The sequence below is a fragment of the Drosophila arizonae genome, chromosome 3 (assembly GCF_054131065.1).
Source record: "Drosophila arizonae isolate 15081-1271.41 chromosome 3, UAZ_ARI_1.0, whole genome shotgun sequence".
NCBI classification, from domain to species: Eukaryota; Metazoa; Arthropoda; class Insecta; order Diptera; family Drosophilidae; genus Drosophila; species Drosophila arizonae.
The window spans coordinates 22,074,733-22,099,065 of record NC_142923.1 but is presented as its reverse complement, the minus strand read 5'-3'; the positions used below and the strand labels follow the sequence as shown (position 1 = coordinate 22,099,065).

General features: G+C 33.2%; 1 protein-coding gene across 7 annotated transcripts in view; it reads right to left on the bottom strand.

The window, feature by feature from the left end:
• The window catches only part of LOC108611535 (uncharacterized), a 76,098-nt gene that overhangs the window by 9,165 nt on the left and 42,600 nt on the right, over positions 1-24,333 (bottom strand). For 5 of the 7 annotated variants that reach the window (XM_089463333.1, XM_089463331.1, XM_089463336.1 and 2 more), the window contains 2 exons: positions 4,666-4,772; positions 1,010-1,106 (listed from right to left, as the gene is read on the bottom strand). In XM_089463333.1, the coding sequence (XP_089319459.1) occupies positions 1,010-1,106; positions 4,666-4,772 (204 nt within the window). Of the gene's footprint in view, positions 1-1,009; positions 1,107-4,665; positions 4,773-12,358; positions 15,448-16,730; positions 16,779-24,333 lie in introns of those variants that run through there. The other 2 variants (XM_089463337.1, XM_018004234.2) reach the window with 2 other exon arrangements.

Below are 24,333 nucleotides of genomic sequence, written 5' to 3'. Positions count from 1 at the left end.
TTTTTACTTTATGAATTTTTATAAAATTAATTTTTTATTTAAATATATATATAGTTTATTTTAATATTTTGTAGTGGATTATTTTTATATACTTTTGTTTATTTTTCATATGTTTAGCGCTTCAATATTATCTCCCTCTCATTGTACTAAAATATATATCTATCCCAACCATCTCAACACATGGCAGAACGTGACTTTATGTGAGTGCGAGGCTACAAAGGGGAGTCAATTTATTAGCATTTGTTATATGGCTTTGTCATTTCAAGGTGTGTCCTGCCCCCGTCTGATATGGGGCATAAAGCGCACACTTACTGTGCCACGCCCACCAGCGCGCTGCACAGTCATAATAATCATGAGTATGAAAAAGTTATACTCGTAGTTCTCATAATACTTGGCATAAATCTCGTTGCGGTAATAGAATTTTACAATGCGTAGTAAATAAGCAAAAGATCTGTGCTTTTTGCTCAGGGTGTGCGCATAGTATGCGTGAGAGTGTGTGTGAGTTTTGGGTGTTAACCTGGTCAAGCTGTTGGGCTAACCCCGCTGAGGTAACTCTGGATAATTGGTGGGGCGTGCTGAAGATTTATAGCGATATGTACAGTAATAAAAGTTTTAAGCTTAAATATAGGGTAAACCGAAAAGTGTTTTGCAACTTCCCATATAAATGACATCACCGACAACTGGAGACAACTTCTTTATAGTGTTGTAAAATAATATGGAAAAGTATTGTGTAAGTCAGAAAAATACGACTTCTTTGTTTAGACCCACAAACCATATAAGGGACTGCAAGTGCATCAACGTTTTCATATCCTTCCCACAAATAATCATCAGAACGCTAACAAGTTAAATGTTTACTAAAGTTTTTTTTTTTCAGGCTAAAAACTTGAAAACAAATTTAAAAAAAATCCATAAATACTTGTTCAAAAATATCTAAAAACTGTAACTTGATCCTTAGTGCATAACCTTTGACATCTTTCATAAATGTTTAACTTGGCTACAATGGACTTACCTTAAATATAAATTGTCCCATATCCGAGGCACGTTCATTGGCCGAGCCCGAGGCACGTTTAAAGCAATGCAAATAGTCGCGGGTGAGCACAAAATATCTGCAATAAAACAAAATCAAAACAAAAGTAAATAAATAAATTTGACTCATAAAAAATCCATTTGCTAACCAACAATTTAAGGCCAACTCATATATTAAAGGTCAATTGCCTGAAGAGTCACTCAATAATGATGATTGTAAAATAATTATGATACAACAAATTTTTAACAATTCAAAAATTGGCAACAGCTTGCCAATTGGCAGTGCAACAATTGGCAACAGATTAGATATACAATAGGCCACACGCAGGGTTCCGTAAAAAAATTGTTATTAATAAATAATAAATCATGCGTCAAAAAAAAAAAAAAGAAAAAGAAATACCAGAAGTCAAAAGCCAAAAAGCCACTTGAGTAACTTGGCTACAAAAGCTGCTTTAGATTTTATGGCTTTCATAAGACGATGATAATAATATTTTATCGTCTCGGTCGCAGCAATGAAAAATCTTTTATTAATATGCTATTGGCATTTCCTTTTTTTTTTTTTTTTTTTTTTTTGCTTTTTGCTTCCTTTGAGAAATCATAAATTTTATTTTGGCCAAACTTAATAATGCATGGCAAGAGATATTTGCTTAGCGACTGCTTCAACTTTAGCCATCGATTTATTTATGGCGAAAAACTTTGCAGTCGAACGCAACGAGTTCTTAAAAGGTGCTTTCAAATAATTCACAATGAAGAAGAGTTTCTTTCGCTTGGGCAACAAAAGAAGCGCCAAATTGATTATTTGCCAGTTGGCAGTTGTTATACTTTGTGTGGGAATAAGAGTATATTGGTTTTGTCTATCCGTTTGAGCGAAAGCCATTCCGGCGCTTTCAAATTCAGAATATATATATTTGATTGATAAACTGTCAAGATAGACCCACTAAGGCGAATCGGAAAAAGCATTTTCCGGTATGCCAGAAATCCAGTTATACTATTACAAGTCTTAGCATGCATGGTATATCGAAGAATATCCTATCCTATATTTTCCCATTAGCATTGAGTTCCGGGTATAAAAGTAAGATGGGAAGCAAAGTATCACGCAGTAGGTTGCGCCCGACTGCAACGTTCTTACTTATTTGAGCAATGAAGTTCTACAACGAATTGCAGCTCATAGCTCGCAGCTGCTTATTAACGTGGTCAAGCAAATTGAGCCAGGGCGAGACGTTAAATACTGTTTTGTAAACGATGGTGCTGCTTTCGCACCGAGTCCGGTTAATTGCTTAGCCATTGCTGTGGGTTTGGCTAATAATGTACCGCTGCAGTGATTAGTTAAGCTGGCTAAATGCTCGAAGCATGAAACGAACGTAAGAGCGTAGGAACGAGAGCCATGCAGATTGCAAGAACTTAATGAGTGGAAATTTTCAAGTAAAAAAAAAAAAAAAAAACATAATACAAAGTAAAATAAAACTGCGAATCGACCGCAGAAGCTTTATGAATAAACAAAACGCGCATAAATAAAGAAAAGTTAATGAAGCAACCGCTGGGAAATGAAATAGAAAACAAATTTAAATAATAATTATGGGATATACTTAGTTTGATCTTTGGGCATAAATCGTATAATTTGGTTTTGTTTTTGCTTTGTTGTTTGATAATGTGCGCAAAGCATTTAATATGCCAATCAATGTTTTTAAATATCCAAATAAACCAAATGAGAATAATATTCACATAAGCGAAAATAATGACCCTATATTTATAGAAAAGATGATGGATGATGTGTTCGGACAGCGATAAAAGTAAATATCAGCTAGATTATATAATGATGGAGTGAAAAACGATAAAAATTTATGAATAAGAGGTAAAAAAAAGAATAATCAAAAATAAAAAATGGCTACAGATTGATTTAATTATTATACTAAACTATTGTTCGAATGAATAACTAAAAAATAGAAGAACTTACTAATACTAATTGAAATGAAAGCTTTGCATACTGAACGATGTTACTTGTTTCAACGAATTGATATATTACTAACATTTAGTATTAAAATTCTAAAAATTAAAATATATTTAATATTCAAAATATTCTAATATGAATATTATTAAAAAAAAAAATACATTAAATATTTTTGAAAATGAAAATATCGAAAATTTGTTTTTGTTTTTTAAAGTATTGGACAAAACACAAAATTCATTTTATAAAAATTTTAAAGCCTTTTCCTATAACATTAAAATTACGAATATTTTTCCTTTTAATATCATACTTTTTTATGAAAAATCTTAAAGAATGCAATTTTGTGCTTCACTCAATTATTTTGAATATACAAAATGTAAACATAAATTTATATGCTAAAATATTGAAGCTCAATAATTATAACTCTCAATTGAAATAACACTTCCCCAGCATAATAAAGCAAATAACTAATTGGCATCACTTGTAATGGTATTTCCATGCAATTGATGGAGCTCAAATATGCACAACTGATAGCAGTGCTTAGTGGCCATTAACTGTCAATTAAAAATGTGCCGATAAACGTAATTACCAGCTGAATTGAGAACTCTGCGCAAGGGTCAGAGGGTGGGAGGCAGAGAGTAACATAATTAAATTTCAATTAAATGCACAACAAACACAAACAAAAACACCAACCTGAATGCCCACTGTCAACCCATCCATCCCCCCGCGTACTCAATCAGTTGGCAATTCCACTCGCAAAACTCATTTACATTCCCATTTGCATTTGCATATCGCCCTCTCTCATAGCGCGTTTGCATTCACATTTTGCATTATCTGCAATTCGAATATGAAAGTAAACTTCAGCCACACAGTCAGTCAATTATGCGCTTTTTGCAATTAACAACCCCTGGGTATATAAATTTGCATCAAATGCTACCTGGTCAATTCGAGAGGGTTGCTTACACTTAACAACTGATTACAGGGGTGAAATGAAATATTTAAAATGGGCTTTTAAAGTGATTTTTCAACTATTATTTTGGGGAATAATTAAAGAAAAATTATTCATTTATTTTCGTTCTATTATTATTTGAGCAAACAATTATTATGAATAGCAAGCTTAATATTAATAATAAATAATAATAATTAAGAAGTTGTCAAACTGAGTATCTACTTTGGATACTTAAAAAAAAAAATATCTCAAAGGGCAACTCAATAATTGTTTAATTACATTAATATTATATATAATAAATTGAAAATATATTAATTTAATAATATTATTAATGATAATAAGATTATATATTAAATATATATAATTATATATATTATATACAATAATTAAATAATTGAAAATATTAAATTATTTTAATTTTTTAATTATTTTATGTTGTATATACAATATTTGTAAAAACTTATAAGTCAAGATAAAATATAATTAAAATACTAAAAATACTACGTTTATTGAAATTGTATGAAACTGTATAAAACTGAAATATAAAGGTAATTTGTATATTGTTTTAAAAAGCTTAAAACTACTTGAAAAATTTATTTATGTTTATTAAATGCAATAATTTAAATATGATTTTCTAGATATTCTATAAAATACTACCTCACATCTATTTAGCTTATAAAAAAGCTCTGATTCAGCTTTAATATTAATAATTACTTAAATGTCAAGCGATATTTGCATCACTTACCTTTCCTTCCAGCGCGAGAAGAGACGATCCCGTTGCTGCCACAGCAGTCCGCGTTTAATTGGCCCCGTCATGGAGGCCACAGGTATGCGACCCGCTAGCAGCGATTGCTGTGAACAGATAAACAGATAGAAAGAGAGAGAGAGAGAGAGAGAGAGAACTGATTAAAATTACGTGCATATATGCATTTGCCATTAGCTGTAGGGGGAGTTAGTTTATGCCGATTTTGCATATTTGTTTAATTTATGATAGAACATTTTCTGAACGTCTCAGCTGTTTTCGCTGGCTGTCGCAGTGGTTCTCATAATTCTTTAGCCCCTGCACTTTACGGTACTTTAAATAATTTAAACAACAACAACAACATGTCGTGAACCTTTGTGTCTGGCTCCCATGAGCTATGATTAATGTTGCTTTAAAAAGCCGCCACTTGCGTTGCTTTTCAACCTCCCTTCAGCCGCCCTCCAACAAGCGGCAACCCCCGCCCCATTTTAAGCACGCCTGCTGTACCATAAATTCCGTTTTGTATTTTTTTTTTTATTTGTATATATTTTGTTCTTCATGTTGTGTGGTTTGTTGTTGTTGTTTTTGCTTATAGGAGCAATTTATTATCAAGCGGGTTGTATTATATTTTATATTAACAAATGTTTCGTAGCTGGTTAAATAATATAAGCGGATATAGACATGCATATACATATATAATATATGTATATATATGCAAATTTTTGATGGTATGCTGGAGCATGGAGGCAATTATAATGAGTTAATCCTTGTGGCTTATGCGGCTTACACATCAAATTAACAATAAACAATAATTTAGCGGTTAACTTTTCGTGATGGTCATTTAAAATGATAAAATTTATTAAACATATTTAATGGTATTTTTTGGAAAGAATCCATTCTGACAGCAAGTTGTAGTAATTTATTGAAATTTGAAACAATTTAAGGTCTGCAAATGTTTGAAATGTTTGTCAGAGTGAGTTTAATGATAAGTTGAACATTCAAAAGTAATAAGTGATAAGGTGATAAGAAGCTCTGAACTAACAGAAAATCTTTTACTATCCAAAGTCTCTTTGCAAAAATATATTTATTTTGAAATAAAGCACAAAAATAATAATTATAAAAACAAAATGCTATAATAAAGATACTGACAAAAATAGCCAAAAAGCCAATGTGAATTATAAAATAAAGATGTCTAGATAAACTTGAATACTCAATAGTATATCCAAAATAAAGATGCTATGCTAAGCCTTAATACCCAATACAATGCCCAAGATATAAAGGCTTTGATAAACTTTGATACCCAATAATTTAGGTAAAACAAAGATGCGTTGATAAGCTTGAATACCCAATGGTTGATGCTTAGATAAGCTTTAATAGGTGTTAGCTTAACTTAACAACTTTTTCTAATTTTAAAAATTTATTTATTTAAATTTTTATGTTTAAAAAAAAACAGCAATAATTAATATTAATTCAAATATTATACATTTATTTTCTAAAAATAGTCAAAATTATTCCAAATTAAAAAAAAAAAAAAAAAAACAACAATTCAAAAAATGTATTTTTGTATTTTTTTTTTATTTATTATTTTATTTTTTAATTTTTTTGTATAATACCGATTATCTCTGCGGCTAACAATTCCAAGTATCTTTATTATCGCATTTCTATTATTTAGCACGCAATTTAATTAATTTGTAAGTTTACCAAATAACGTATATATATATACATATATATTTATCTGCCAACTGGCCAACTTAGTATGCCGCCCACCAAATGCCCCCAATTTCAAGAATTCAGTCGCAACGCATTTGCTCATTAAATCCAATGGCTGCTGCACGTTTCTATCCAAAATACCCACACACAAAAAAGAGAACTACGAGGTCCATTCGAGCCACTCGGTTCACTCGGTCCATACGCTCCAACCAAACAATAGTTTTTAATGTGCTAAATTAAGTTTCGAATGCCTCTTATACAGGGCGCTTCCACTTTCCCACTTGGTCTTCCCTTTCGAGAAAATTACCCGCACAATTTCTTTTCGAACTTGGGGGCCACGAACACTGAGCACCGAACAACCCCAACCGCTTGCTCTTTTTGCCATATTGAATTTGAAGTTAGCCAAGGCATGCCTTTTGTTCTACTTCTTCCCCTGCCGCTTCTTCATTTCGCTACGTTTCTGTTGCTGTTGTTGTTGTTGTTTGTGTCTGGGCGCTTAAACGTGACTACCGTTAATTTGGCCAGAACCTTATTTAATGCTCTAGCAAAGAAGTTCTTGCCACAGTATACTAAGATTGTGTTGCAACGATAAGCGAAAGACATAGCACAACAAAAACAAAAAGTATCTTCATTTTCGGCTGGCCAAACCGAAAGAGAAAGAGAGAGAGGGAGAGAGAGAGAGAGAGAGAGAGAGAAGGAGAAAAAATACGAAATAACACGGCGTGTCAAAGATTTATCGGCTTGAAAAAGTATTTCGAATTAAGCGAGCGCTGCCGCTGCTGATGATATCATTTCCCAGATTTGCGATTTCAGATTCACATACTTTTGGCCAAAATGTATCTACAGAATACACACACACACACACAAGCATATATGGAAAAGCGATTGATGGGATAGCATCAGGCCGGCATGGCCTTTAGCACCCATTTGCCTAGACTAAACTAACCCGTCGATAATTCATTTTTGGTATTTCTCGATTCATAGTTGTTGTCAAATCGAGCGCCCGTTAGCGCCCCGCACGGCCTGCTTTGATTGATTTCGTTTTGGCCATAAGCATATCATTAAGCGCGCACGCCCCAAGCCAAATGGTGCCACAGAGGCAGTCGAAAACTAACCACTGGATCGTTTTTTTTTATGGCTTTATAATGAATCGCCTAATGCTTGACATTCGTTGTTCGCCAGTTCATACGTAGTTGTTGATTTATCTGCCGATTTCCATTGCCCGCGCCAGCCTGTGCGATGCTAGAGAAGCTATAGAAGCTGCTGAAGTTTCTCATTAAATTTAACCAAATGTCTATTGGCGCCGTTTGCATAGAAATTGGATAATTTTTCAGAGTTTCAGAATTTAAATAGAAATTGTTCTATTTGGAGATGCAGGAATATTGGTATTTTAATTATTTAAATATGAAGAAATCATAATATTAATGTTTATGGATAATTTCCATACATTTAAAATTTCTTATATAAAAATATACAATTTTTTTTATTTTATTTTTTTAAAATAATTTTAACTTGATAAAATTTCACATTTTAATTTAAAAGAAGCATTATATTTAAATAATTTTTTATATATTTTAATTAAAACAAGCATTGTATTTAAATCATTTTTTATATATTTTTTAATTTTTCTATATGTTCAATTAGATTCTATTTCTATGAATTTTTAATTTTTCAAAAATAATAAAAAAAAAACAACTTTTTTTTTTAGTGAAAATTGCTTACTATAACTCGAATATATTAAAAAGTATTAAAAAATAAAAGTGTTGAAAATATTAAAACAGCACTTTTAATTTTTTGCGATTTTGTTTAAACATGTGCTTTTTAATTAGGTGTAAAATTAAAAAATAATATATTATCATAATTTTTTTTTTTTTTAATTTTTAGTGCCCTAACAATTTTATAATTATTCGAAATGATTAAACAACAATTAAAATTTAGAAATAACTAAATAATATTATTTTATTTAATTTATTACAAACTTTTCTAACAAATTATTGTATATATGTCAGCAATAAACATGTTCACTAAATTCTGATCGTAAATTCTGAATGTGCTTGACCTCCTTCCACTCATTATCACCTTCATCAGCTGATTATTCAAAGCTTTTATAGAACAAGACAAAAGACATAAATAAATTCTAACAGAATAAAAGCTATGGACAGCCTTTATTAAAAAAGCAAAAAAAAAAAAAAAAAAAGAAAAAACAGTTCTTTTCTTTTTTAAAGAAAATTTTGTTTTTATAAAAAAATCAAAATACCAAAATTAAATTAAATTTTCGTCACGTTCTGTGCATGTAAATTATGGCCCGGCATATCAAATGTTTTTGTTGTTGTTTATTAGTTTTTTTGTTTGCCTTGTTGTTTTTGGTTGTTTGTATGTGTGTGTGTGTGTGTGCCCCACCATGTGCTGCGACTGGGAGCGGAAATAAAGCGTATAATTGTTTAACACGCATCTGTGGAGTTGTACAGCATTCCTAGAACTTGGCTTTAATGGCTCAATGTGAGTTATTTGTATGGCCAAAAGTGTGCCAAAAAGCTGTCGCAAAGCGATTATACCAACTGCAGCTCTTAACGCGTCTAAAGGCTTCAAATATATGTGGCAAAAATATCTGTCATAAATCAATCAACCCACTTGCGCAAAAGCCACAAATAAATTTCAAATTTGTTTGAGAGCTGAACAGATGAGCGCGCGCGGCTGTCGATAATCAACGATGATGACACAATTGCTAAATAATACGAGCAGCAGGCAGTATGGTTGGATTTGATTCGAACACGACAATCAAACCAAAGTCAACATAAGAAGCAGAAATTTATGATGAATTCAAAGAAATAATAAAAGAGGAGCGTCAGCATCTGCTGCGACGGTTCTGTGTTGGCGGGTGCTTAAAATGGGTGTGTGTGAGTGTGTGTGTGTGTGTGTATTTGAAAGTGATTGAAAACTGCAGCGAACGAGGGCTGTTCAGTGAGTAAGATAACCTTGATTAGATGGATACTAATTCAACTTAGCAACGAAACGAATCGAAATATATAAAAAGCTTATGTATGACTGAATAATCTATTAAGCAATTATTATTTATTAACAATTATTGATTATAACTATAAATAAATACAGCATAATTGTTTACCCACTATTTTACCCATATTTATTATCGAAATAAATAAATTTTTAATAAATATTATATATAAATTACTAGTAGGCTGCCTAAATATGAAGATAAATGCGCCATAGATGTTGCCTAACATAGAGAAAACAAGTTTTACTCTCCAAATAATATGAACAATATGCGATTTATTTATTATGAAAATTTCCAATAAAAGGAAGCCTACCTACAGACCCATTACTTTGGAAAAGTAAATATATAAATATAAAATTTATTTTATTTATTTTTTCTATTTTGGTAAGTGTTGTTTTTATTTATTTTATTTTTTGTTTATTGTTTGTTTATTTATTATTTATTTATTTATTTTTATTTTTGTATTATTGAGCGTATTGTAAATATGGAAAAGTCTAGAGCTGTATAGTCATTCCTATTGATGGCAATTAATTTATTTCAAATATATATAATAAAAGTTATAAGCTGACTAAGAATAATATAAATATGCAGCTAAATATATTTATTTCTAAAAAATAAATTTAAGAAATTTTTTTTTAAAATAACAATTAATGTTTAATATGAAGTACCTGAATTAGTTTATTAAATATCTATTTTTTTTTGCCTTGGCAACATAATCAAGCAACCCTCTCAGATTCACTATGTTTTAGCCTGTGGGCTGTCTAGAATGAGAAGTTAGATCATGCCATCACGATTCTAGTCAAGAGCGTAGCCTCTTTTATTTTAGTGCCCCAATGGCAGCTTCAGACCCAATTTTAATTCCAACTCTTGAGCTCTGGGCCACAGCATTCAGTACTCTGCGATCTGTTTGTATGCCAATCCAATTAAAAACCACTAAAAGAGCGCCATAAAAGGCTAGCCAAAACCAGACCTGAACCAACCCGGTAATTATGTAAGCGACACAGAGACTGGCTGCGAAAAAAATACCTCAAAAAATACCAGACATATAGACGTGCCAATTTTTGCGGCGTCTTGAATACATCATTGAGCAAAAAAAATAAACAAAAACGAGAAAAAATAAAGCGCCTGCGGCATAAATAATAAAAGTTTTAAGCAAAACCGCGCCAGCTTCCTGCAGTTGAATTTTCACACACACCAACAAAAAAACTGATATAAAATGCACTAAAATGGGGGCATGAAGTCATTAGAGTTACCTAATATTTTATATGTTTTTTGTGTTACGGGAAAATTATGAAAAATGTATTTACTAAAGTGGTGGCAAAAGGGACAAAGAGAAGCACAGAAATAGAGACAGAGACAGAGACAAAGAGGAAGAGATAGAAAAGAAATGCTTTGGCAAATAAATCACATAAAATTTACTTATGTACATTTGCTTATCGTGCTTATCATGCCGCTGTATTTGCTTTATCAAAACTTAACGGATATGCTTGAGTGTATAGCTATGTATCCATAAGAGGGTGCCCAGAAGGTGGGCTGGCTGATAATTAAAAAAAAAAAAAAACAAAAAAAAAAAAATTCATTTAAATTTTGTTTGCACTATGATAACAAATATATTTAAATGTCAGGCAAATAGTAGCTGAGACGCAAAAAAAAGAATGAAAATATATAGATGTATAAATTTATGTATATACAAATATACCTATGCATTTATATCTTTAAAATTTTACAAATAGAATAAAAAAGAGCAATTAGATAAGAAAGTTTTACAATGATGCGTAAGCTTTATATACGAAAGTATATACGAATAAATATTAGTATACAAACAGATACGGCGATAGGCAATACGAACTGACTTATGCCAGAAATTTCAATTTTATATGCATTTAAAAAAGCCGAAAAAATTAAAAACAAATATTGCAAAATCAAGAGTTTATTTTACATAAAATTAATCAAATTTAAATACCGAATTTTTGTTAAGGAAAATTATAAAAAAAAGTAAATCAAATTGACAAACAGAGCATTTAATCAATCTAAACAAAAACGCAAAATTTAGGCACTTTTAACATCCATTTTAAGTACTTCATATTGACGCTTATATAAACAATTAAAATTGAAATAAAGCCAATTTGTTACAATTAAAGCATTTTGCTTTTGTAAACTAAAATGTTGTTCGGAATTAATAAAACAAAAAAGGCATTTGAAATAATTACATTTACGACCCCAGAGTCAATGACTTTTATAAATTGTAGAAAGAAGGAGAGAAAAAAAACTAATAATTTAATTAGGCATACAGACACACACCACTAACTTGGACAAACGGTGAAAAATCAGTGAAAAGAACGTGGGGAAAACTCGACTCGGCGTTGTGGAAACTGCGCGACTACAGCTAGGGAAATTGCAACTCAAAGGTAGTGTAGGAGTCGCATTTTATAATTTTTATTATTTTTATTATTTTTTTATTTTTACTTTACTTTTGCCACTTGAAAGCACAGCAAGTATTTATGACTGCTCGTTGGTTGGATGACTGCCTGGTTGGTTTGACTGGATGGATGGATGGATGGATGACTGAGTGACTGGTTGGCTGGCTGGTTGGCTGGATACGTGGATAACTTGTTGTTGGGTTGCCGACATCAAAAGGCAAACAACACGAGTATAAATATAATAAAAAAAAAACCCAAGCACAAATTAAAAACCATTTTATGATTGCGCTATATGGAAAAGTCAAGTCAAAGAAAAATCTGATAGCCAGTGCAGCGGCGAATGAAATTCAATTTCCAAACAAGTCATGTTGAAACAATGTGTGAAGTTGGCAAATTGTTCAATATTTGCCAAACGGTAATTGAAAATCAACTAAGAGTCATAAAATGTGACTATCTATAGATAGACGAAGTGTATATATACTCATATATATACATATATATTTGCCTGGTTTATGGTAGTATCTGTTGTATATGCTTTATATGGGTAACTCACCCAGTAATAGTCCGTTGATAAAATCATGACACGCGCGCCTATAAAAGATGCGTGTTTACTATGCTATAAATACCAATTTATAGGCGCTGCATTAAATGCCTCTTGTTTTCCTCAACACAATGTGTCGTATGAATTTCTTTTCTTTTTAAGAATTTCTTAAGACACACACACACACACTCGCAGTCACACACGCACACGTTACACTAATGATTCTTATGCGCGGCTAAACAAACATTTAGCTCAGACGACCGAAAAAAAGTATAGATTGTAGAAATATTTATGTGTTTTTTTTTTTTTTTGTTTTTAGCAACGGCTGCGAAAAACTCTACCGACACGAACCAACTTCCATTGACGACTATTCAAAAATTCTGAGCGAAAAATATATATTTGTATTTTTCATGCTGCAGCCGCCTAAACATTTTACACATATGGCAAAAACAAGCCCAGTCCATTGTGTGTTGCTTGTGCCGTTCTACACATGAGCACGCAAAGTATCTACAGCAACAGCAACAGCAACAAAAAGTATCTGTATCTGTAGCCGTAGCCATAGCTGTAGCTGTAGCTGTAGCTGTTGCCGTTGTCGTCTGCCGTGACGTGACACACATGTGGGCAATTCTATGCAGCCAATGGCAGTTGTTGTTCTTCTTAATGCTGTTGTTGTTGTTGTTGCTATTACCACTGCCTTTGTTGTTGTTGTGTTTAGCCAAACATGTGCCTACGGTCGATGTGGAGTTTTATTTTCTTCTGCTTCTTTTCGGTTTCTTGACTGGCTTTTATGGTTTATGTGTTAATAAGGCGACCTTCAGAGATTTTTCTAGGCTTTTTTTTTGGCATATTTATATAGTTAAAATAAATCAAGTGAACAGACCAAAACTAGATTTGGCTTATTTTTATTTGGCTATGCAGTGGGCGTGGCTGTCGAGTGACTGAATGTCTGGCATATTGCATACAATACGATTTTGTATTTTCATTGTTTTGGTTCAAATCTATGCGGAACTGAGTTTACTTAATTCGATTTGAGTGTATGAAATTGAAGAATCTTCATTTAAGTTATACAAATATATTTTACGATTAGCTATTCTATGTGCCATAATACGATTACGATTGTAAGACGATTATGTCCATAAAAAATGAGTCAAAACAAATATGCAAAGCTCTGCTAATGGTGTGTTGTTTATTATCATTGAAATATTTGGCTAATAGGTTAAAGACCCACAGTGCTTAAGGAAGTTCTTTGAAGAAACAAGTTAAGTGATATACAAAGAAATTTATGATGTTCGGGACTGGAGAGCTTATATTTTTTAGTTGATAAATTGCCTAAAAATTACACTCAAAATGAAGTAAGGCCTTTGCTGAGTTATTTCAAACTTAATTTTAAAGCTCGTAACAAATATTCGCTATGTATGTATGTATATGTATATATCAGGGAGGCCTACAAATATTCTAGCAACCAGACATGGCTTAATTAGATTAACTAACTTGTCCCCACTCTAATAATTATAAATAAATACAGCTGCAGTCATAAGAATAGAAGCATATAAAAACCTACTAATGAAGTCAATATTAATATCTAAATTAATATTAATATTTGAATGAATAATAAACGTATATTGTGTCATATTCATCTTAGACTCAAATTGTTGTAAAAATAAGTTTTAGTTTATTAATATACATATTTATTTATTTATTTATTTTTTTTTACTTTGCGCAACATTTAGTGTTTAGGTGTGCTACTATTTTTATATAGTTAATAAGAACAAATATGTTTTCCATCTTTTTTTATCTTCAAAGCCATTTTTGTATATTAACTTCGCACAAGATTGCGAAAACTTGCCAAACATCATAAATGTTGACCTAGAATTCTACAAAGAGAAATATATTGGAGCCACATTTAATAGTGTTTTGAACTAGGAATTGAGCAATTCCATTTGACGAACTCTTTTTCTTTTTCTTTGGCTATTTCCTGCTGTTCCACAGAGCCATAAGAGCCATAATCCGGCTGTATAAATAACAAAGCAACCCATTGACCTTCACGCAACGCTCGAGTGGCACTCGCAATACATCAAATCCGGCACTCAACCCGCTCAAAAACCGTTATCAAGCACACATATTTGGGCATGTCAGAGCAGAGTGCAAAAAACGTTGAAATGCTGCCACATGCAGCTAACAGCACACTCACTCACTCACGCACTCACACACGCAGGCACTCATATTTGAGCATTCAAAAGTCATTTAAAATGCAATAGAAAACCCGCATGCTGCCATTCGCACAATTTCATTCTCTCAGCGGGGCGGCCCAACCAGAAGGCGAACCATCCTATAACACAGAGAAAACCAACAGAGAAAGAGATAGAGAGAGGGAGAGAGAAGTCTCAACGGAAACATTCACACGGCCAAAGATCCTGCCGCCTTAAACTAAAATGAAATAAAAAGGAGACGGATGAAAAGAGGTACAAGAATTTTTCTGTTCTCTTGGCTTCTCAGAAAAGTGCAAAAAAAAGAAAAGAAGAATACGAAAAAAATACATCATCTTGGCAGTCGTCTATGGGTCTTATTGAGGCGTCGCCAGGTCTGCTCACAATTTATGCATGTGCTACAGATGGAAAGAAGACCGAAAAGGAAGAAGAGGTGAAAGAGTCGGAGAATGGCAGAGAGCCCTTGAACTTGGGCCAGGAAGTGTCGCTCGATTGGCAGTGCCAAAAATTGTTTCGAGAGAGAATTCTACTTCAAAGTAGGTATTGCCGATACCCTATTGAAACGGGTAATATGTATGTATGTGAATGATATCACTGAGTTGACTTTTCCCATGAAATGGGGTTGAACGGGAATTATGATTGCATAATATATTATGTGGATTTTAAGGCAGGAAATATGTGGCTAGGAATTATTAAATTTATGAATGTAGCTCGAAGTTGGAGTTAAGTATATTATTAAGGTATAAGAATAAAGTAAGATATATATATGATCAGCAAATTTTAGAAGAGTTATATCATATATTTGTGTTTATTAGACAAGCTTCACGAATCAGGTATCAAATGGGTCCAAAAAAACCCAAAAGTCATTTATATAAAAAAACTCAAAACTCATTTGTAAAATAAAATATATATATTGTCAAACTCTTGAAAAATAAGTGTATTACAGCTTCTATATAATACTTATATAAAAGTTTCGCTTGAATAAGTTATGAAGAACTAAATCAAAATGCATTTAGCTAATTGAATTAATATAAATAAATTTTATAAAAATACAAAAAAAAAAAAATTAAATAAAATGGAGTCAGTTCTTCTAAAATAAGCGTATTAAAGCTTCGTATATTATACAAAAAGAAAGACAGAAAATATTATATATATTTCTCTGTATGTTATATAAAATGCCTTGCATATTTGTGCAAGCTCTCGGCTCGGCTCGCATGCGATGGCGTCATGCGGGCTTGCTGAAAATGATGCGATTGTCGTCGTTGGCCTTTTTTGGGTCTGTGTGCTGTGTGAGCCACTGCATAAATCTGCAGAAATTATGGCTAGATGTATCTTTTATTTCGAATGTGTTTTACGAGCTGCAATTGACGACAGCTTAAGTAAAAAAAAAAAAAAAAAAAAAATACTGAAAACTTGAAAAGTTTTTTTTTTTTTTTTATCTATTAGCAACAACTAAGTATGTAAGTGAAGTTTGCCTGAGGTCACGCCCCCTTCTGTAAAGGCGAAGGCAAAGTCATTTCGCATGCTGTTTACATTTATGCAACATGTTGAGAGCGGCTACAAAGTATCTACAGTTACTTTTAGTTGGTGTTTATATATGTATATATGTGTGTGTGTGTGCGTGTGTGTCACTGCGTCTGATTATGACATTTAACATGAACACGTAGCAGCAGCAGCGCAGCATATGCGAGCGACAGCATTCATATATTTTTCTTTTTTTGCTTCTCTTTGGTCTTTTTAGCAGACACGAACCGAGGGGCTATTGGCAATGGGTGGCGGGGCAAAGAACTGCAGGCCAGTTCTCTTTTTTTTTTTCTTTATAAGTTTTTTTTTTAGTTTTATTTTAACCTCATTGCGAATTCATTCATTCATTTCGTGCTGTCATATTTTTGCTGTCTTATCGCAGACCCAAACAAAATTGGCAAACATTTCGTAGCACCAAATGCAGCGAGAAAAAATAGTTTGACTGCATTTGGCGCAGTTCAAGAATTGTTGTTGTCAAGTTGGGATTGGGGGTGTTTGTCCATGGCTAAATTGGCTTGTTCGAATGCATCTTGATAAGAGCTGACGGCCTATTGGCAGCGGAGCTAGCGCATTGAATTGGAAAATGTTTTCAATTTTTTCAGTCTAGCTCCTTTTTTTTGGTGGGTGTGTGTGTATATATATGTAAGACTTGCCTGTAAAACAAGCTGTTGCGCATTTTTGTAGTTTTTGTTGACACTCACCTGCAAAGAGAGAAACGAAAAATATTAATTAAAATATGTAAAGCTAACGAATATTTGTTAAGCTAGAGTTTATCTATAAGCTAGGAAATTGAAAAAAGGAGAAAAAAAAAATCGTAAAAATATTAGTGGGAGTAAATTTTTACATTAAGTAAAAATACATATATATTAGATATACATAAAATATAAACATTTTAAATATTTATTAAACGCATGTATGTTAATTATATTCACAAGTAAAAAAAAATGAAATCTCAAAATCTTTATTTATTGCAACAATTGAAACAAGTTTTGATTGATATGCAAAATAAATAATCGAATCAAAATCTTGGCTGTTAATTGACCAGCTTATGGCGTACTTGAAATTAATACGCGAACAATAGGCTTAAAATATATTTATATAGCTCAATAGACAGTCAAAAAAATTTAAGTGGGATTTGAGCAGAACTCTTTTAAAAATAAGTTTCATAAAAATTTGCAATAAATTGTCAAAATGCTACAAGGCAAAAAAAATAAAATAAAATAAAAAATAAAAAAATAAATAAAATAATTATAATAATAATAAGAAGTAAGAAATGTATTTATTAAACACCTTAAAAACGAGTTCTATAAAGAAATCAAGTGGAACGAGAACAGCTAGCGACAACAGCAAAAATTTAAAAGCGAACGAGTCAAGTGCCAGCGACGACTTATTTGTCACTAGAGCTGTTTTCTTAATGTTGCTGTTGTTGCTTTTATGGACAACAACAAAGTTGTACGTGGGCGTCAAGTTGAACGACAGATATATGAAGCTGAGGCAAGGAGAGGGCAGCAGCTGGCTGACTGTTGTTATTGTTGTTGTTGTTGTTGTTGCTGTCGCTTTGTAAGGTCAGGCGTTCACCAGTGCGTATGAGCAATAATTTTTTTAATTGTCGCATTAAACAGTTAACGGGCGTCACGATTGCCTGCCACAGTTTTTTCGTATTTCAGTTACGTTACACTCACCACGGCACCGCCTGCTTTCCACTTGAGTGTGTGTGTCTGCGTGTCTGTTATGTTTTATTTTTCGCCTGCTTTTAATTGTTTATGCAAATTAGAATTAACTGATGAGCAATTTAAATACACATTCAGCGCTGTTTTTTTTTTCTGTTTTCGTTTTCATATTTGAGGAAGCGAATGGCGCAGCGGCGTTTTGTGCAAAAAAAATATATATGTATATGTATATATATCTATATACATATACATATCTGGAGCTCTCTCAGCTACTTTTAGCTGTACAAATAAAGGTGCGAAGACGTTTTGCGTGCAAATGCTAACGCTTATTCTTGCCTTATTAGAGCCTGAAGCGTAACTTCGTGTTAAATGCGCCACAAAAGCTGCCGCAGCATTTCAAGATTTCAGTTGACAAGTGGGCGCTTTCATGAGTGCGTCTATTATTTGAGAGCACTCGACTTGGCCTAGCATAAATGGGTTCACTAGTCAAGCGCGACAGCATCGAAATTCACATTAGGGGTACTCGAGAAAGTATGGGAATTATATGTTCTATTGCAACAATGGATTTGTTGGACGAAGAGTTGATACAGCTTTTTGTTCTCTCTATCAAATTCTTTGTTTCACTAGAATTATTTATAAGAAAGCATTTTTTTTTTTCAATAAAACGTTTTAATGCTTTTGTTTATTAGGTCGATTTGACATTTAAATAATTCTTAATGAAATTTTATTTTTTATTTTTTAAATAAGGTTTTTATATATTGAGAATCCTCTTTATTCATTCTATTTGTAAACAATTTAGTTTCTATAGAAAATGTTTGGTTCGACTCTTTACTTAATGACCATTATCTGATAACTAAAATAACTATAAAATATAATAAAATAATTATTAAATGTAAATATTTACCACAAAACAGAAGAAGGATAAAACACTGCACTGCACTGCACAAGCGACTAGCCGGGGTTCGACTGAATCAGGCCTGCAACAGTGTAGCCCTTATATAGGTCACCTCAACTCTGGAGAAGTGCTTTGAGCTAAGAATCGATTATTGAGTGTAAAATAAAAGTCCTCTCTGCTGTTAGATGAGTAATTTCGATGCTCGATCAGAAGGAGAGAGAGACAGACAGAGAGAGAGACAGAGAAAGAGAGAGAGAGTGAGAGAGAGAGAGAGAGAGAGTAAGGGAGAGTGAGAGAGTGAGGGAGAGTGAGAGAGAGAAAGAGAAAGAGAGTGAGTGTGACAGAGAGACAGAGAGAGAGAGAGAGAGAGAGAGCGAGAAAGAGAAAGAGAGAGACAGAACAAATTGGACTTAATATGGAATATTCATAATTTAGAATAGAATATTAACACACTATATTCATATATTTAGAGCTCTATATATTTATATTAATACTTATTCATATAAGTATATATTTATAGGAATATATTTTCATTCGTGCGGCTACGTGCTATATTTTAAAAATGATATTAATATTTTCGCTTGAGTAACCCTACTCCTCATACATCAAGAGAAGAAGCAAACTGTCCAAACTTGTGCAGCTGTTGACCGCTGCGCTCTGTATATAGCTCTGAACTCACCGCACAGGGCACACTCAGCGCAGAGCATATACAGAGCTCTTGTGGTCAAAGCTCGTGTCATTTATCTTGATATGTGTGGCTCGCCCTGCTTGCTTAGTCAGCCCGAGCATCCCTTCGTTTCATGCCCTTATCAAATTAGCCCAGCTAACAGGTAGTGTAAACGTCAGTTAGCCAGCTCTTTTGTCATCATAACTCTGTACTCTGCACTACGTCTGGACGTCGAGAGAGAAATTTCAGTTGATTGAACGCTGCGTTGACAAACGACATAAAAGTTTGTCAACTCTGTAGATAAGCCACGTGTAACTTGCCTTGCCCCCTCTCCATATTCCCCATTCCCCATCATACGCGATTGCATTTGTTAGCCAGGTTCAATGCTTCAATTAAATTTCCTGTCAATCATTGTTTTTGACTTTGACTTTGCAGTTGTTGTTGGCCTTTACGGCTTTCCACTTGTTTTGTTTTGAAAAATTCGTTTAGTATTTTGAAAATTTCATAGCTGGTTTTTGATTATCCACCGCTCTCGACGTTTGTGCATTGGCCAGCAAATGGGTTTTTTGACTTTGACTTTGACTGATTTGCATTGCAGTTCATTGAGGTGTCAGTCAGTCAGTTAGTCAGTCAGGTGTAAGGCTCTTCTTCGCTGTCTATAAAGCTGCTGAATGGGATGTGCTTTTTGTGTGGCATACAATTTTGTGTTTGAAGAAACAGTTTGTTGGTTTATACGATAGATATAGGGATATGGTAAAAGGATATACATATAAATAGATATAATTTATGAGAGGATGGAAACTGATAATTAAAAGTGGCTCTATGCTATTATATATAAGAGCTGTGCTTCTATTTAAGATAATTGTGAATCGAAAATCGTGATAAATCGAAAAAAAATTCTATACCCTTGAAAAAAAAAATCGGTCTCGATAATTTGAATTTCTGTGTGAATCGAAAAGAAAATTGATCCGCTTGTCATTTTTAATTATCCAGACTCGACTGTATTAATAATTATTATTTGGGATATATAAAGATAATAACTATGAATAGCAACATATATTTATAAGTATTACAGTTCTGTAATATAGTTCTGCTCAAAATCTTCCATTGAAAATTTCACTTAATTTTCTTGTTAATTTTCTCTTCCCGCTTTCGCTCTATTTCAACTTTTCTCTATGTACATTTCCCCTACCTTTTCAGCACTTGCTAATCTAGGTTCACTTCCAAGCAGATCTTTATTTCTTCTTCTCTATTTCTTTTGATTAAAGACTTTCACTTTTGTTCTTTACAATTTAACACTAGTAGATAAGAGGTGATAGGCAGTTGATCTCATATTTAAAGCGCAGCCCTTTTAATCCGTTCTTCTATCTAGTCCACTCGTATTTACACCTCATTCTCTCAGTTTTATCGCACTTACATATCAGCCTTTCTCTCTCGCTTGCTCTCATTCTCAACATCTTTTCTCTCTCTCTTTCTCTTCTGTTAGCCGCCCATTTCCTTTATGTAAACACCTACCTAACCAAAACGTAGTTCTGCTCAGGTTTTTGCCTACCCACAGCGCCAACGCCGTGAGAACTGTGCCAGGTGAATGGCTCTCCATTGTTCTTGGACCGTTGTTCGTCGAGATTGTAAGAAACTTTGCGCTCTTTTACCTATTTTTCTTGTGCAATTATTTATAATAGCGCCGCCTGGTTTTGAAGCCCGCTCGCCGTTTCAATGCAACGAACAGCGCGCGTTCGCATACGCCTCGAAATTATGCAGGTAGCGTACACCATACCTTGTCGAACCCTGAGCGCAGTTCATTAAGGGTAATGCATGCTAAAAAGATTGAAAGAAAGACAAATTGTCTGCAAAAAGAAGAAACTCGCTTACACACACAGAGCGAGAGAAAAAGCGGGAGAGAGAGAGAAGACATCACGGTGGACGGAGTGGCAGCGCCTTAATGACAAAACGCCGCCCGTTGTCCTCAGAGCACCTGCAGCAGTTCCTTAGAAATTTCGTACCTTCATTTGCCGTGCAACAGCGACAACTACAACTACAACAACAACAACAAATGCCACATCAACCGGAATAACAATGTACGGATTCTTTCAGTACATGTCCGGTTCCAGCTCCTTAATATTTATAAATAATTAAAGTGCTTGCCCGGTCTGTGGGTGCAGTTTATTGCTTTTTTGAATACCCTATGCTCTTTCGAGTATAAGAATTTTGAAAGATCGTGTTCAATAGGTATGAAGCTATAAAGCCAAAATGTGATGTAGGTCGGTTTCAAACAAAGTATAAGGCGTACATATTTAATTATAATTTTGTAAAATTTGGGTATCGTAATCGCCATAATATATATGTAGATCAAGATTTTCTGTATGTCGATTCAGAATTAGGTGTAGACTATTTATAATTGAGTTGGACTTAAATTTGGTCATATTTTCATATGCTCTCATGACGTTATGTTCTCAATATTTCATATAAATCAAATCCGAGCTATATGTAGCGTATTTATCAATCAGTAAGACTACAAAACTAATATACCCCAGATTTGATATAGGTAAATTTACAACTATGTGCTTGGCATTCACAAAATATTTTTAAATCATGCTCTCATAAATATTTTATTTACACTAAAGTAAGATACCACAGCTTTGAAATAACTAAGTGCAGGGTATTCTTCAGTCAATCACATACAATTTTGTCAAGTTTTTCTAAATGTCTCATTGTCAGGGTATTCATTAGTCAGTCACTCCCAAGAATATAATATGCTTGACTTTTCTAACTACTGCGGAAATGTGTGGGGATGCGATATGCCTGCTCCGAGTGGGCCGTATCGTTGTTGCCCAGTTCATTGCACTGACCCAGTGAAGGTGGCAACATTTTGTAGCTACTTCTAAGTGAAAGCCATATAACTAGCCGCAAGTACCTTTAAATGATGATATTGTGGCACCTACAACAAGTGCGCGCTCCCAGCCGAAGCGAAGTCTTACATGTGTGTGTGTTTTTATTTTTACGGCCTGTCACATATGTCATATAGCGAAACGTCTCATATTTCTTCAGCTGATTAGCATGTGCACTTGAAGGACCCGCTCTCTACTATAATATATCTGTGTGTGTCTGTGTGTGTGGCTACTGAAACCGAGGGAGGGACCGCGCCCAAGGCTGAGACACTTGAGGTGCCCGTGAGAAAAGTGCACGGCGGCAGTGTTGTCTTCTCTTTATGCTGCTTTATGATGTGCTAATGGGCGGTAAACATTTCGTAAGCTTCATTGATTTTTATGCATTGTTTATGGGCGGCATAGTATGCTATCTCAAGTGGCTCACTTGAGGCCAAAACGTCTGTGATATGAATATGTGTTTTCGTAGTAGTTATATAAGATTAACATGTGTTATATAACTATCGCTTAGTTTTTACTATCGTCGGTTGGCATATACTTATTTGAAGGCAGCATTTTTTTGAGCATTTCCTTGAGTTTTCTGTGGCTGAGCTGATGTTTTCTTCTGATTGTCTCTGATTGATTTAATAATAATTTGATTTTTGGATTGCCCTATATTTTATTTATACAAAATTCATTTACTTCTCATATGCCTTCTTAATTTTTCGTATTATTTTTTAAAGGAATATATTGATTAGTTAGCAAATGTAAATTAAATTTAGTTGTAATATATTATTTAACATCTTTTTGGTATGATAAAGCATCCATTATAAAATATACAGCAAATTCAATTCATATATTTTCATATTTTTATTTAAAACCATTTTCTAATTAAATATTCTTTTTTCTTTATAAGGTCAAAAATATTTAAAAATTTGTATAAAAAGTAAATGATTACAGTAAAATGCAATTATTTCTATTATTTATGGTTACTTTATCTATTATATATAGATTCGATAAATTTTAGAAAATTAAAAACTATAATTAAAATAATAATAAAAAAAAAAATCATTGTGCATTTAAATATTTTTATAAAATTTAATTGACATTCGCTTGGGATTATCAGACTTGATGGCTATAAATATCTTGGCAGGCATAAAAGTTTGCAAACAAGACTTTAACTTTCTCATAAACCGTATTTCCTCAACTTCCTGCTCCTCATTGCTTCGCATTTTATTTTAAGTATAATTAAAATTTTTGTGCGTATTATACTTTTTTCTTTATACATACATACATATATATACAACTCAACGCTTTTCCGCAAACGAAAATGAAAAACTGGTCAAGTTTCGGTCGATTAGAGCAAAAAAAAAAAATGACATTTGCGACGTGGCGAAAACAAGATGGTTTCAGCCATCTAGTTGGCCATCGCCTAGAGAGAGAGTGAAATCTTGATGAGTAGGAAAAGTGTGCTCGCAAAACATGTGCTGCAACTTGTGTCCAACAGATTTATCAGCGCCAACGAACGTCATCATTATCGTTATCATTAACATTAACATTATCATCGGCGGCCGCATCATCGTTAAGAAAAGGCTGCGACAGTCTTTTGTCATTGGTATCAAAGTGGAGGAAGCTTACATGATAAATGAAATTTTTGCCACACTAAAACGTTGCTTTTACTTAAGACCAAAAACTTTTGCTTTGTTCGCAGTTGGATGTGTGAGTGTGTGTGTGAGAGTGTGTTTATCATTATTGTAATTTCTGACCGTAGGCATTTGGCCAAAACACGCACGTCTCTAACGCTCTGGGCCATTTGGCACACAGCCAAAACAGCAGCAGCAGCAACAACAACAACAAACAGCATAATACAACATATGTGATTGATTGTAATTGAGGTTGGTAAAAGTTGTTGTGTCAATGTCAAAGTCGGGGTGCCAAACCAAAAATGAAAATGAGAAAAAAAAAAAAATCTGTGTAAAAAATTGTTCCACAATTCAGGGGAGCTGCTGTCACTTGTGAAAAACCAAAGAAGCGGCAAATTTTCTACCACAATTTTCCTACAAGCCAAAAGAAAATGATGCAGCAAATTGTGAAATTGCTTGGAATGGGCATTACATGTTTGTCCATTTATCATTTCAAGTTGTTTGTAGATAAAAGCGG